At 27.9% G+C, this 16,504-nt stretch overlaps 1 protein-coding gene across 3 annotated transcripts; it reads left to right on the top strand.

Moving 5' to 3' along the window:
• The first annotated feature begins 2,433 nt into the window (after positions 1 to 2,433).
• Positions 2,434 to 15,286, top strand: LOC119683755 (protein takeout). 3 transcript variants are annotated; one of them, XM_038097597.1, is made up of 7 exons: positions 2,434 to 2,588; positions 2,837 to 3,018; positions 9,500 to 9,618; positions 9,681 to 9,802; positions 12,814 to 12,947; positions 13,117 to 13,269; positions 14,889 to 15,286. In XM_038097597.1, exons 2-7 carry the CDS (start codon positions 2,958 to 2,960, stop codon positions 15,041 to 15,043), a joined length of 744 nt encoding a protein of 247 aa, XP_037953525.1. In that variant the 5' UTR covers positions 2,434 to 2,588; positions 2,837 to 2,957; the 3' UTR covers positions 15,044 to 15,286. The 3 variants fall into 3 exon arrangements, with proteins under 3 accessions (XP_037953525.1, XP_037953523.1, XP_037953524.1); XM_038097595.1 differs by having other exon boundaries at positions 2,780 to 3,018; XM_038097596.1 differs by having other exon boundaries at positions 2,434 to 2,657; positions 2,780 to 3,018.
• Positions 15,287 to 16,504: the final 1,218 nt, after the last annotated feature.

Here is a 16,504-nt window from a genome sequence, read left to right as displayed (position 1 = left end):
CAGCTGTCAAACCATATTTATGGATACCCCATGCAGCTAAAAAAGAATCGATATAATAAAAAATTTAATATATATATACATAGATATCGATAACTACATATAACATAAACATAAATATATTCGTCATAAGATTTTTTATTTTTTACTTAACAATAAATGTATAAATTATACATTTTCAAAGCACTTCCATCACATGGTATTTTTTCCAGAATTTCATGTTACATCTGGATAAAGCCTTTAACAAGAAGAGCCATTTGTAAAGGAAGTTCGTCTGATTTGCTTAAACACTGTGTAAGCTTTCGAAGCGATGGTGCGGGTCGTTTTATGTTCATAATAATTTTCTGTACTTGAAGCATCACTAAGCACGCACATTTGCTTTACAAACAAAGGCAGAGTTGTGGAAAGAAGGGTTATTTGGATGGTTCAGTAATGCTTATTAGTTTATTTTATAAAATTTGACGATATTAATTTTGACTATATGTAGTAAATCTTACATATATATCAAGACTGAAATTATAAAGCTATATTGTTTTGTTAAGTTGTCAAGTTATTCTCATACGATTCTAGATACTCACACTTCAAGCTAGTGGTATAGAGTCCATATAATTTTTGTGTATACTGTTACCTGAGAGAAATACGGGCAAACTTGAGAGAAAAATACTATGCAGTCCCAATTTTTTAATTGAATGCACTCTAACTTACTACTCTAACTTTACTACTTACTCTTACAGCTAAATATTTAAGGTTGCATTCTAACCATAAATTCGGCAAATTAAATGCATAAAAAAGCTCTGCTCCGGCTGAAGCTTTCGTCAAATGGGTCAGCACACAACGATAAACTACAACAACTTATGAGCTACATATCAAAATTGTAGGGATGAATGATGAATCTTCTGTATAACATTTCATGATTTGGAAAGTTTTGATAAGTCCTTGTAGCAAAGCTGCAATGTTTCATAAAATTTTCAGAGGGAGTTTTAAACAATTTTTAACTATGCGAAAACAATTATTTGATCCGGTTTCAATTTGCGAAATTAATTCAGTATAACCAGGCACATTTTTTTTTGTTTGCAGTAAGGAATGTAAAACCCATGGACCATCAGTACCAATGTCATCAGTGTCATGATACCAATGTGCCAGACTATTACCGCTTTAAACACAATATCTCTTCATTAGAGAGAACTATCTGGGACCACTTTTTTACTACTTCGGAAAGGTTCCTATTTTTTTTGGCTTCTTGCCATCTTCTTTGTTTGTTAATATCTTGCGTTCAGACTGTATCGAGAAATATCTTCTTGGTTCTTAGCACATGCTCAGCAAATCTCGGTACAGCGTTCCAATTATCTGCGCTTTGTAGCATTTTATTTATAATATTTTTTGCAGTGCATCATCCGGCATTACATTCGAGCGGACATCTTTCATTGTGTCACTGCGAGCAGTGGAAAAACGTATGGTTGGTATCGTCTTCGTCAGCATCGTTGAATAAAGAACTGGTAGCTGTTGCCTTTCACATTCCATGGAGGTATATACGAAGTAGTATATCCAGGCACATTGACTATCATAAAAAATTGAGCATACTTAACAACATTACTGAACAATGTGTATAATGTGTCTTGAATACCGAAAAATCTTTCCATGTGCAAAGAAATAACGTCTTATTTTATCAACATTGAAGTTTAAGAAGTTAGGAACAGACAAAAATTATCAAAAACAAAAAATTTATAAATATTTAATGATAAAAGTATTAGTATAAAATACTATTTTTATATATTTTATACGAATTCCTTCTCGAACGCAAACTCTAAAAATTTTTTGATTTGTTTCGGACTTTTGCAGTGTTCGTTAAGAGTTTTTTAACAAAAATGCAAAACAGTACACTATGTTTGGTAGTTTAGTGTTTGTTTTTGCTTACTGGTGTTAAAGATGTATTAAAGATGTCAAATGTATTAAAGGTGTTAACGAATTATAGTCCAAACGAATTATATACGGACTATAAACTAATTAAAAAATTCGAAATTTTCTATGACGAGTACTGACGATGAGTACATGGCACTACTCGAAACAGCGTTGTATGAGTAGCCAAATTTCTTTGCTCTTCAAAACCCTCGAACCCTCTAAATTTAAAAAAAAATAGCTTCTTTGGCAAAAATAATTAAACTTTAAAAACAATATTGATATTAATATTCGTAATAACAAAAACAATGTAATATATTACAATATTCCTGACGTGAGCAATTAGAATGACGCATAATTCCCCTTAAACCTTTCTAAAAAACTTTCCTGACGCCACTGTGCCTGTGTATTCTTTCTTCTTTCATTTCTCTTGCATTACTATTTTAGCTTTTTTTTCTACTTCTGTTACATATCTACTTTTTCTTTCATTTTTTCATGACTTTTTCCGAAACTCGGTTTAAATGCTTTGGCCGAGAGATTTTGGGCTCACTTGTGTAATATTCGGCACGCGTGAAAGTTGTGCGCTTCCCAGAAATAATTTCAGTGCTTCTTCAGATTGGAGTCAGACTGTGCAGGAAATAGTGTTCTTTGCTTAGTTCTTTGTTGCTGGAGTCAGTGTTTGAAGTTGTGGCGGTGTGAGTCTTCAAAGAATTTTATTTTAATTCTTTCGCATTGGAAAGCAACGCTGCCGTGACCCAATTTAGGTTTTAAAATATTTAAAGAATTCATTTTGCTATACGAATGAATTTATTTAAATATTTTAAATTAAAGGCTATTACTTTGTGTTAAAGTGAAAATTTTTATTTACTTATTAATTTTTATATAGTTAAGTAAAATTCGTTACTTTCGCTTAAATTATTGAATTTATTTAAAAATCACAAAGAAAAAACTCATTTGTGTGCTGTGTAATTTGAAGTCGAGAAGTGCTAATTTTCTAAGAAAAACGTCAGACGCTTTTACTTTTAAAGTCTACCGAAAAATCATATAAATTCAAAAAAAAAAAAATGCTTCAATTGGCTTTGTTTCTATTATTGACTGTGGTCGGCAGTATTTTCGCAGAACAACGTAAGTATTATTAGATATTGAAATCTTATCTAAATTTAACACTGATATTCAACATATAAACATTTTGCTTTATGTCAGCATAGTTATTCATAAATAAATAAATATAATAAATGTAATATATATAAATAATCGAACATATATTTTTAAGTGATTAGTTACAAAAATTTGCTTAAGGATGTACATTTTATTTCTATTAATTAGTATAATTATTATATAAGTATAATTATTTATAAATAAATAAATATAATATAAATAATCGAACATATACTTTTAAGCCATTACATAAAAAATTTCTTAAGGATGTACATATTATTTCTATTAAAATAGTTTTATCTTAGAAAAAAATGTTACTACTAAATTTTTCGTTGAAGTACTTATATATACAATTAAATTTTATTCCATCCGGGACCAGATAATTTGACCTACATTACACCGGAAAAAGTTGCACCAGCAAAATATCTGGAACACGTTAATATCCCTTTCCCCTTAAATTCAATTTATACCAAGCTCGTTATATTTATAGGATTTATAGGTTATAGGTTTTTATAGGAAGTAGCAAACTGCAAATTACTCAGAGTTTTGCAAATTGCAAATCACCTGCAAGAGGTCAGTTTGTTTCATAAAAAACTAAACGACAATTTTACCAGTATTTGGGAAATAATAGACATTTTATGTACATTAAAATGCAATAAAGGAATTTTCTAGGCAGCAGTAAAATTTTGCATATAATTTATTATCTATAAGTAACAAAATGTATTCTTGATAGATAAAAGATGTACTACTTTTACAAGTAGTAAAACTGAATAATCTGTTACTAACTCCATTTCAAACTGTCAATTTCTTACTACATATTCGTATACTATCTCATTATTATTATTATTTATTTTAAATTCAACGAAATTCGTACAGAACTTACAAAAAATTATAGAATTTTACTTAAAATCTAAATTGATAATAAAGTATTTGGTATGTGTCAGTTACTATCTCATTGGTATAAGAGTAATTTCTGTCAAAGTGCATTAACATGAGAAGTGGATTTTTTGATTCAAGTATTTAACAGAACTAATAACAACAAATATTTTTACAACAAAAATTTAAATATTTTGAAGCAAATTTTTATTAACAATCACTGATATTTACCAGATGACATTGGTTATTATTGTTTGTCTAGCTCTTCTCCATAGATTATTTAGTTTATTTTATAGACCAAATATTGAAAAATTTAATACAATAATATAGCCAAAAATTGATTACATTAAATATTGTTAAAAAAGTTCAACTATATTAAAACTATATACGTTAGAAACATGTTTGCTTAGTAAAGGATGATTTTAAGATAAGGTCCATTATAAAATAATTACATATGGCAGCTCCACCATAACTCAAATACACCTGTCAAGATAAAAAGGATTATTAAATAGGATAGAAGGATAAGGATTATTGCGGGATTAAATAGTATTCAATAGGATACTCTTTAATATTCGAATCTTAGGGATTCTTAGGGATGTTCTTGCAGAGAAGTTTGAACGAGAGTAGAATAAATATAAATTATAATAAATAATAGCATAAGGTAAGTTAAGTTTTATCCTATAGTTAGGCAATTGGAGTGCCTAATCGTAAAAACAAGTTCTCTGACTAAAAGGTTACTTAAAAGGACACTTAAGTTTTAAATGAACTTTTTTTAACTTTAACAAATTCTGAATTTAACACAGGTGGTTAAATATATTTATAATATTTTCTTTATTTTTTCTGTACCACGGCATTCTTGTAATTATCCTTTATATTGTTAAATAATCTATTTGTAGAGTTAACATATTTTTATAATTGTTTGCATAACCAAATAATGGAATACCATTATTTCAAATTGATATAATGATGGCATTATTCAACCAATTTGGAGAGTTCTTAAGGAGAGTAAACTTAAAGAAAATTGTCTCTTAAGAAACCAGTGCACTTTACAACTTAAAGTTTGAATTTTTTGATTCAATGATTTAATTCGCCATGAATACTTAGCCAGTGAAGATGTTAGAGTACCTGAAATCCCCTTCGAATGAAACTAGTGAACTATATGTACAAAGGTACATATATATGAATATGGTAATAAGTCTGCTGTAAAAACCAAGTAATACATCAATCAATAAGTCGTGTAACTGACACACAAATGGCGCTGACATTATTAAATCCATATGATGTTTATGAAGTACTAATCTTCAAAAGACTATGTGTAAAATTTCATGACATTTCGATTAGTCAGAAAATAGTGACAGCCATTTAAGTGAAGCTACTTTTGTTATTTTCAAAATAATGGATTCAAAACTATTTCGTGTGTTAATTTATCATTGCTTCTTGATGAAAAAAAATACTGTATAAGATCAGCAATGGCTTCAAAAATGTTATCCGGACTCTGCTCCATCGAAAAGAACCATTTATTATTGGTTTGCTGAATTTAAATGTGGTCGTACAGACACCGATGATTTCGACCGCTGTGGTCGTCCAATTGAGGTGGTTACTCCAGAAAACATCAAAAATAATCTAGAAATTCGTTATATCTGATCGTAAATTGAAATTGCATATGTATAAATAAGTATAAATGAGTATAACTAAGAATAAAAAATTTTCTAAAAAATGTATACTTGTGGATTTTTAACCTGTGAGCCCTTGTTGAATTGAATTTTTAGTTTGGTGGTATATACAAATTTCATTTAATTCGACATTACGAAATAGTAAACTATCCATTAAATCAATAAAAATCTTGGAGACTACTTTGGTTTTAAACATACATATAAGTCGCAACTGAAATAAATGTCGTTCCATGGATCTATTTAATGAATCTCTAAATAGATGACACTATCTACTTGAGACAAAAGGTTTTCAGTGATATTATATATATATTATAATATATAGGCCTTAATTGTTTTAGATAAGTCCATTATGATATATTAAGATTGTTTAGTGTTAATGTCAAATTAAAGGTCTCAAATTGGACTGAAATATTATGTATGTCCAAACTATTTTAATGATTTATTTTTCGGATATCATACATTTTATTTTTGGCACTGCCATATATATTTAGATTAATATTGATAATGGTGGAAATACCAGTATAACAACGAAGTTGTGAATTGTGTATAGTCAAATAAAGGGCATTATAAAACAAATATGTGTGAAGTGTTACGGTCTAGACACTCCTAAATTTCTACTCGAAGTATGGAGGTTTGCTTTTAAAGTTTAGCTAAGTTCTTTGTCAGATGTTAAAAACATTAAATAAAGAAATGCCTCATACGTGCCCTCTCTTCTTAAAAATTGACCGAAGTAATTATTTATAGTGAAAATAAGACTTTGGAGTAATTTTCGCTGATGAAGTATTGGTCATGTGTATTTATAGGTTATAATGCAATGATTTTTTTTCATTATAATAAATGATATGACTATAGATATTGCGGAATTTTATTATTATTATTATCTTGCAGGAATTTGCACTGCGCCCTAAAGATCTACTGTGTTCCCTTCATGGACTTAATCTATTTCCCAAATCCAACTTCCTTTTCATAATTCTAGTATTCAATCTACATTGCAGAGTTTTATTTCTTATGCATCAGTGCCTGAAAAACTTTAAGCACGTGTTTTACAAAACTTACAAAATCAACAATTTTCATTAGTATAAGTTCCAATTTTTATAATGTGGTAGTTTAACCTACAGTGCTCTGTCGGCATACCTGTTGTGATTTTTAAGTGATTTTTATATAGTTGCATACAATCGTTGAATAAATCGTTGAAGAATGGAATGTTGAAAATCCCTATAAGCAATTTCGATTGCGATAGCTTAGTCACATTACTCCAGTATTGTTTTCTTTATTTTTTCTCTTCGTCCTGAATGCGTAAAACAGAAATTATCTCGTTTTAAGTCACAATATCGTTCTAGATCTTCAAGAACCGAGGCTGCACAATTATTGACAAGTTTTTCTGCAAGTTCATTGCCGGAAATTCTGATATAATCTGGAATTTATCCATATTGATCCATACTTGATTGATATGGGCAAAATGTCAGCTTTACTATTTCTATGGTTACATATAACCAAATATAAAAACAACCAGTGATTCATAACTTTGTTGCAAAGCTTGAACTGTGGCTTAATAGAATATAAGGAGAAAATAAATCATATTTGATTTGGAAACTATAACCAATATTTAAAAAGGGTATTTAAGATATTAAATAACTAGACCGGTTTTATTATCGCTTTGAGTTTTTCCTGTCATTATTATATTATTCTCAGCAAAAAGGTTAATAAATTAGTTTCTTAACCGATAGAAATGGGTTATAAATCAAAGCAGAAAAAAAAGTATATAAGACAAAATCTTACAAAATATTAATTAACTGTGTAAAAATAAGATTTATAGTTGAAGACAATAAAGATTTTCTGATATAAGTTCTAATATATCAGAAAATCTTTCTTTAAGAGAACCTTTATATTGTTTAATTAGTTTTTATTAATAATATTTGATTATTCGATATTTGTAATTGTTTTAATGTTTCCGTAAGCGATTATTAATGATGTGCTTAGTTTTTGTTTGCATAAATCATTTACATACAAAATAATGAATATTTAACGAGTATGTCTTCAAACAGTTTCCCCTTCCGATATCAGCGATCAAGATTTTTTCTAAAGTTAATAAAAAATGTGTCAATTAGTATTTACATATAATTCTTTACAGTGAAATGCACTTTTAAGTAATTATTGTAATCTTATCTAAAACTTCAAATATATTTTACTATTTCTCCAGCCAACCGAATAATTTCTCTTAATAATAGTAAAAACTTTAATTAACTCTACCTTAACGTTTTCTAAACACTTTCTCAGCGCCTCCTAAGCGTACCGATAATCAAATTAAGCAAATGAAAACGCATCAACACGAGTACAATACATATAATTAAATTACTTAAATTACTTCCTTCATGTCTATAATTTATTGCAAAAACAATGCAAAAAACACAAAATTTCAAATTAATTAAATTTCATAAAATTGCAACAACTGCCTTAACGAGTACCGCAAAGTCAGAACGATGCACGATCGGATTTTGATAATTTGATGGGTGAAACACGCCTAGCAACCGTGAAAATATAGTAGTAATTAAATGATTATCAAATAAATATGACAAATTGGTGTCAAGTAATTTTACATTTCTGTGATTTGAATTGAATTAGAAACGTGAAGAAAATTTTATAACAAAACTATTTAACTATTCAATTACAATGCATTAAACCTTTAAGTCACATAATTCAAATGAATTTACCCGCCCTACTACAGTTGCTGACGTATTTCACAAAATCCATATTCAGCACTTGTAACTTTCTTTTTCGAAGAATTACACTTCAAGTTAATTTATTTAAGAAACACAATAATTAAGAAATTTATTATGCATTATGTATAAGTTAATATAGAAATACGTCATAAAATAAAAATGCCCAATAGAAGTGGAATTATTCCTGAACAGTTTTTCAATATCTTCTCAGTGGTCTCAGATACCAAGTCTACATATACGATCGAATGAAGATGTCCAATTCGAAATACCCTTTAACAATAACATTATTCTCATTCATTTAAAACTTTAAATCGTTTAAATCGTACTTGAAGATACGGTAAAAAGTGGTTCAAAGTTCGCTTTAAGCTTACTTTAATACCATATATGTAAGGAACAGTCACAGCGTTAGGATGGGCGCAAGGAGACGATGATCCAGTACAACAGAAATGAAAGGATCTATAGTATTCACTGCTATTTTGAATGTGATCAAATAGTTTCCATCATTATCAGAAGTTTTTGGAAATGTTCATTAATATAATACATAATTTTTGAGCTGCAAGTTCTAGGTATCGAATCCTGTACCCAGACTCGTATATTAACACATGTAACCAGCGTACACTTAAATTCATATTGATATTGCTATAATATGTTGTAACTGAAAATGTGATTAATTGGTTGAAGATATTTATCTCTAGAGTTTGGTTTTACTCATCTAAGTCTTTTTACGTCTAAATTTTAGTGCAGCCAGATTTAAAACTCAGTCCATTGTGAATGTTCACTGGAAATCTATTGCAAAATCCCAGTCATTTATTAAAATCATATGAGCATTTCATTTATTAATAAATTCAAATACATAAATAAATAAATTAGTTTAAATATATGAGATAAAAATTTGTTTTATTTTATTTAAATTAATTAATTTTTAGTGTTTACAATTTTTATATTTCATACTATATTGTACTCAACACAACAAAAAACATATAACATATTTTAAAAGTGATGCCAATTTGTTTCAACCAGATTTAGTTCTGTTTTTTTATAACTCTGAAAAAAAAAATACGGCTAACGTAACAAAAAACCAAGAACAACATTTATTATATAAAAACATATTTGGAATTATTAAATAAATAATAACTATTTTGAACAATATTTTGTTAATTTAAACTATTTTTTTAACAGCTTATTACGTACAACAATGTCCACGAGAGGAACCGGCAATAAATCATTGTCTATTAGAAAGTACGAACAAATTAGTGGAGCTTCTAAGAGAAGGAGTACCTGAATTGGACATGACCGAGGTAAATACTAATACTTAAAATAAACTATTACATTTAATAATAATACATCTTTTATATATTAGATTGAACCAATAGTAATTGATGAAATTGGTATTGTTTTGGGTAGCGGACCTGATGGATATCGTGCTCTCTTCCGTAATATCCAAGCATACGGTGTTAGCAACATAACAGTTACAAATTTCCGGTTTGTATAATATACTTTATTTTAAAGATAATGTTAAAATATATAAATAATTATGAATGTGTATATCTTTTAAGTAGTTTGTTATATGAAGATTAACGGCTTCACTTATTCCTCAAATTAAAAGATATACACTTAATACTATAATATACGGAACCTCGTATTAAAATGAAAAATATTCTTAATATAAAAATATTAATTCAAAATTGATTTAGATATATAATTAGAGAAGTCACAAATTACTCGTGTCGAATCGAATATAAATAGATTTAAATCAACCATTTTTTAAGCTCATTTGTAGAGACATTTTTGTTAGCTGTAACTCAAGTGCTTAGCCCATTTTAATTAACATCCGAATAATGCTTCGTAGTTATATGCATGCATAATATAGTAGAATTAATAAATTCGAAAAGTCTTTATTTGTATAATTTAATAGTGATTTAGAGTACTTCGTAATACTATTTATCAAAAATGCCAGTTCTATCAACTTATGAACGTTAGTTTATAATTAAGCATCATCCTTTGTTAGACTGCACAAACTGACTGACTAAAACAATAACTAATTTTGAATTTGTTGGTAATAATCAACTCTAGAAATTAATGGCTATAACTTTAATATTTTACAATTTATAATTTAAAAAGAAATTTTTTTACCCACTAGAATTAATATAAACTTTGTATGAAATGTAAAAGTAAATTGCTTTGCATTGTAATATTAAGTTGAGATATTAAGATTTGTATTTTAATTAATAATATCCTATATTATTTAAATAATTGTATTATTTATATATTAATCTATATACAAATATTATCAAGTATAAACATGTACTTAATCTAACTCTTATGTTAGAGTTAGATTAAGGTGTTTAATAAGGAACATACATAATTATCTTACATCTTTTACTTAAGAAAAATAAAATTTTATTTTAGCGTTAGATTAAGATGTTTAAAAATAAATATACTTAATTGTTTTATATTATTTATTTACGCGCATACGCTGCAACAAATGTTTCCCTATAGTTATTAGCTCATTATAAAAAGTGTTTATTTAGGCACATATGCCGCAATAAATGCTTCATTATGTTTACCATCGTATTGTGATTTAGTATTAATTTAGGCGTATAAGTTGCAGTAAAATAGCACGAACAAATATAAATAACTCAAAGAAAATGACTAAATAATTTACGAGTAGTATCTTACAACTACTCAACTTGTATATTATTTTATAGACAAGAAAGTTTCTGCAAGAGCTAAGATCGAAAAATATTGTTTTTCGAAAAAATATTTTTTTTTAATAAAATGGAATACTTGATTACGAATTGTGGATAATTTAGAATATACTACAATAACCGTTTTAATTAATTTTGATCATAAGTTGAAAAAATCAGTTTAGATTTACAACTTCACACAATTTTTCGAACAATTTATGATTATAAGCAGTTCTACTTTACCTAATCACTTTTCTATATCTTATTATGAGCTATATCAAAAAAAAAATTTAAATATTTTTATCAATAAATAATTCGTTTGACTTTGGAAATAAAAATGAACATACTCAGAACTTTAAAATTGCGTAAGTTTGTTTATTTAAGACTTCATTCAGAAGAATTTTTAAATTCTCATACATAATAATCTCCACTGAGGTTATTATGTAAGTCACACTCATAGATCGCGATAGTTGAAATCAGTAGACTTTCCGGTGTGACCGCTAATGAATGCAGTGATACATTGCATGTGTGCAATTTAAAATACAAGTACGTCCATTGCCAAGTGAAATAGTATGGACATTCGATTCTGTAAATGTTTAAGAACATGATTTAAATATTAGACAACAAGAAAATCCACTAGTGAACAGCTAGTATAAATAATTTAAGCTTCTCCATCCGCACATGGTCAATAAAATCACCAGACCGGTATGTTTGTCTCATAGTTTTTGCTACGTTACAAAACTCATGTATCAATGGTGTTGTGACTTGTTAATCGCTACCGACATGTCGCAACAATCTGCGACCATGTGCTTTGATACAGAAATTTTGATTTTGGCCTTTGACTTGCTAGGCTAAATAACACGTTAACCAGCATTTAACTCGATTTAGCTGAGTAAATATGCGATTTTTGCAGTAATACAAATGCAACTACAATTGCAAGCAAATTTTACGGAAGGAGTTCTTATGTTTTACTTTCAAATTTGTATGAACAATACCTAAATACTATAAACAAATGAATAAACATAATTTTTGGTAGTTTTCCTTTAAACCTTTTTATTTACATTGGAAACTGTTTTTACCGGCAATTGCATATCTTTTCTCTATCAGAATTTATTACTTTTTTTTTAACTCTATCGCAGAGATTGACTATTATGTCCCACAGTTACTATTTAGTCATAGATATTTTCGAAAATATTTATACAGAATGCGAAAAGAAGAGCAGCCCAACTGTATATACTACGGATCAGTCGAGGACAATGTTGAGCATACTTTCTCCAACTGCGAAAGATGGCATGGAGACTGTACACTAATGACAGAACCTGAAACCTGAATGCAAATTAATCAAAAACGAAGAGCAATCGGAATACTTTCCAATTCGAATCAGGAGTGGGCGCCTGAATGCAGGTTCTACGAGAAGCATATAACATGAAAAATCAATTTATAAAAGATCCTCCCTGAATTAATGCAAAATCGGTCCCGGAGCAAGAAATCTGGAAGAAGAAGAGGGGGTGTTTTTGTTCGTAGCAGTAGAACTCGGATATACCGTTCCAGCAACGGTCACTTTGACGGTGCATAAAGCATTCGTTATAATTGTAACTCCTGTATGGCCGGCCAATATATTTCACAATAATTTTGTTAATTAATTCTATTTATTAAAAAAATAACATATATACATAGGTACAAACAACAAGTTATTGTTTTTAAGATAGTATAACTTTTCTAACTTTTCTAATAACTCAAACTTTTACAATTTATTCTATTATATAATTATAATATTACTTACTTTATTTTTATTTTAATAAACAGTACTGATTTGGAAACATTACAATTCCAAATAACATGCGACATACCACGTATCAGGGTCAAGGCACAGTACCGTTCCACAGGTGTTTTAATTTTGGTAAAAGCATCAGGAGCTGGAGATTATTGGGGTGAATATGGTGAGTACAAATAATAAAAATTATAAGTTGGTTTCAAATTCATCAACAAATAATACAACTTCCCATTACTTTTATTTTAATATAATATTAAAGTTCTTAATATATTGTGTTTCAATCAACATCATTAAATTAATATTTTCGTTCTATTTTAAATTTAATACTTTTGCAGAGGATGTAAAAGCAAAAATTTACTTCAAAGCCAATGCACATGAATCTGAAGATGGTCACACATATTTGACAGCAGAACAGGTGAAAATGGATTTCAGTGTTAAGGACATACAAATGGGCGTTGAAAATATTGCAAATGGCAATTCTGTCATACGTAAGTATTTATCCAGTACACATATTTATATTTAAAATATTTAATATAATCTATGTAGTTTGGTTCAACTCTAAAGACAGTAAAATATTATTAGTAGAAGGAATAAATAAAATAAATTAGTAAAACCTGACATTTGTACCTGACAAAGGTAAAGGTACTTGCAATAGTTTCCATATCCATTTGAGTAAGATAATAATTTGTGTCGCGATTTCCGCTTTATTAATGACGCACTAAGTTGTTTTGCAGCTGACATAACTTTAACGACGACACCTATTACGAAATAAAAACATAGTCCTCAGTCCATCAGCTGCTTTTACTGCCAAGTTTTCGTAAAGTTTTCTTGTAGTATCTAACAACCATAGGGTCTAAACTGCTGATCTTTCTTGGTTTTTTTTGCCCCTATCGATAAGTACAAATCACTGTCTTTTCCATATATCTGGAAAGATTCCCTCTTCGAGACATGCGTCGCATATTCCCAGCAATAAGTCAGGTTTACTTTCCGTTAATATTTTTAGAACTTCAACTGTCACCCCATCTGGTTTAGGTGCCTTATTTCGAAGATCTTTAGCTGCGATGGTGAGTTCTCTCTCCGGAAAAAATTGAATGTCCTCCGGGTAAACTTGCAGGACGTTTTCGTCACTCCCGATAAATTTAATATTGGATTTAAAAAAAATTACTATTTAATAATAATAAAATGCACCGAAAGAGAATGTCACTAAACCGATATTAGAAAGAGTTAGTAAGTGAGAGAGAGAGGGAGAGAGAGTGGGAGAGAAAGTGGGAGGGACAGAAAGGCATAGAGAGAGAGAAAGCGAGAACGATAGAGGGAGGGAGAGCGAAATATTTTTGCATATAAATACAAACATGAAATTTTATATTTACGCATCATAGTTTGAACTACATACCAATATATAGAAATCAACATTATTTTATATATTATAAAATTTGTTTATTTATTTAATAAAAAAACTAAATTTAATTCTTTAATAAGAAAGAATTGACTGAAAAGATAATTATAAATATTTATTCCTTTCTTGAAATTCATATTTACCATATTATGTTTCAATGAAGTAATTTGAGTCCTCTTCAATAAAATAAGATTAAAACTAATGTTTCAGTTTTCCCAATAATTAAATAATTTTTTTATTATCCATAAAAATATTTACACGTTGCAAATGTATTACTATTTTTATAATAAATTAATTAAAAGAAAAATATTTTAGCAAATCCTAAAATTCTATTATATTATAGTGATAAATCAAACAAAATTGATTTCATAAATAAATAAATGTTTTGTTTTACGATAAAAGTATTTCAAAAAAAAAGTATCTTTCTTATTATAACTATTAATTTAAAATAAATATTGGTCTAAAATGGGTTTAATTTTGTTCCAAAAAACACAAAATTATATCGATGTTAATAAAAACATTACATTATTATATTATATATAGGTCAACATAAAATTTACAGTGTTAGTTATTAAAAAATCGCACCCAAACGAAAAAGTTAACAAAGCTTAAGTCTTCTTCGTCTTCTTGTAATTTGTTATATATTTTTTTCATTTAATAATTAAAAATTAATTTATAATATTTATTAATGTTTTTAAATCAAATTTACAGAAGCTGCTTTGAATCTTTTCATTAATTCAAATGCCCAAGAGCTGCTCAAAGAAATGAAACCAGCACTCAGAACCAAATTGTCTATGGTCCTACATAATTTTCTAGACCGACTCTTCGTTAAAATTCCTCTCGATGAATGGCTTAATCTTAATTAAAAAAACTGTAGCATTTAAGTGAACAACTCTCAGAACTTAATAGTCTAAGCAACTTTTAATTATAACATATTTATTAATATTATTTATTACATATATAATACATATCGAAAAAAAACAAAATATTTGTGAATTTTCAAAGAAATGTAGTTGAATGCTTTCCACGTAGTAATTATATGATATAGTTCCCAACTATAGAACACAAAATCAGAATTGAATATAATTAAAAATAATAACCCATAATAAATAATAAAACTGTATTTTTAATTATTTAACTATCACAACAGAATTGCACCTCGCACGGTAAGTATTAACCTATAGACCTTTTAAACACCTTTTCTTTAAAAAATCTTTATAATTTTTAGAACATTAAATTTTGCTTTGTGTCTTTAATTATATTTTTTAAATATAATTTAATCGTAAAGTTCAAAATTTGAATAATTAAACAAATTACGTAAATGAGTCATAAACAATTTATATTACATCAACAGTCAAAACTTATATATATCTTAGAAGTGTATATACTTTTTAAGTATTTTATTGAAGCATTTTAAAAAAAAATCCGAAATGCACGTGCCCTTAAATCTAATACTAAATTTCTATTATACTAAATTGTAAGGCAGTAGTAATACTATGCTTACTATAAATGAGCCAAAATGATTATGGGTGTGTCACAAATACTAATCATTTGCACGATAGAAACTATGTGCTTATGATATAAGTCCATTTCTCATTACTGAAATAATGCATAATAAATAATATATTATATTAAAGATTTTTATGTATTGTTATTTTTCATTAGGCAACAGTAGAAAGGTAATAATTTTTTATTTATGTAACAAAAGAATTATATAGGTAATGTTAAATGAAAAAGGGATGTTAAGAGGTTGTATGAGATCAAATTCTCAAATAAAGTATTTCAAAAACTTCTCTATTAACGTTATTCATTATATATTGGATGCTATTGTTACACTTATAAGCGGTAAAATATTTCAAAATCATGAAAAAAAAAATATATATTTATATATATATACATATATATATTTTTATATGACTATTACCACTATTGCCTAAGTGGAATCAATGCAATGGAACTTAGAGGTTTGGAGCTTCATCTGAATTTTTTTAGCTTCAATATATTTATGCCAAGTTAGTCGTCTGTATAAGTGAATACCTAAGTATGTTATGTTAACTGCTTGTGGTATGGGAATGTTATTTAGTGAAATTGTTGGAGATGTACTCCGATTTAAGGTAAAAGTGACGTGTCTACATTTTAGTTCATTAATTTTAATTAGCCATTTTGACAGCCATTTCTGCACCCGAAGTAAGTGAGATTGAAGTTGATTTGAAGCTAACACAGCGTTTTTGTTTCGGCATAAAATTGCGATATTATTGGCAAACGTTGTGGTGACAACTGAACTACTTATTGGGATATCAGATGTGTAAAGTACATACAAGATAGGG

Source organism: Teleopsis dalmanni, chromosome 2, assembly GCF_002237135.1.
Source record: "Teleopsis dalmanni isolate 2A chromosome 2, ASM223713v2, whole genome shotgun sequence".
In the NCBI taxonomy this organism is placed as follows: domain Eukaryota; kingdom Metazoa; phylum Arthropoda; class Insecta; order Diptera; family Diopsidae; genus Teleopsis; species Teleopsis dalmanni.
Note: the sequence above shows the minus strand (reverse complement) of the source record. Positions and strands in the feature narration are given on the sequence as shown.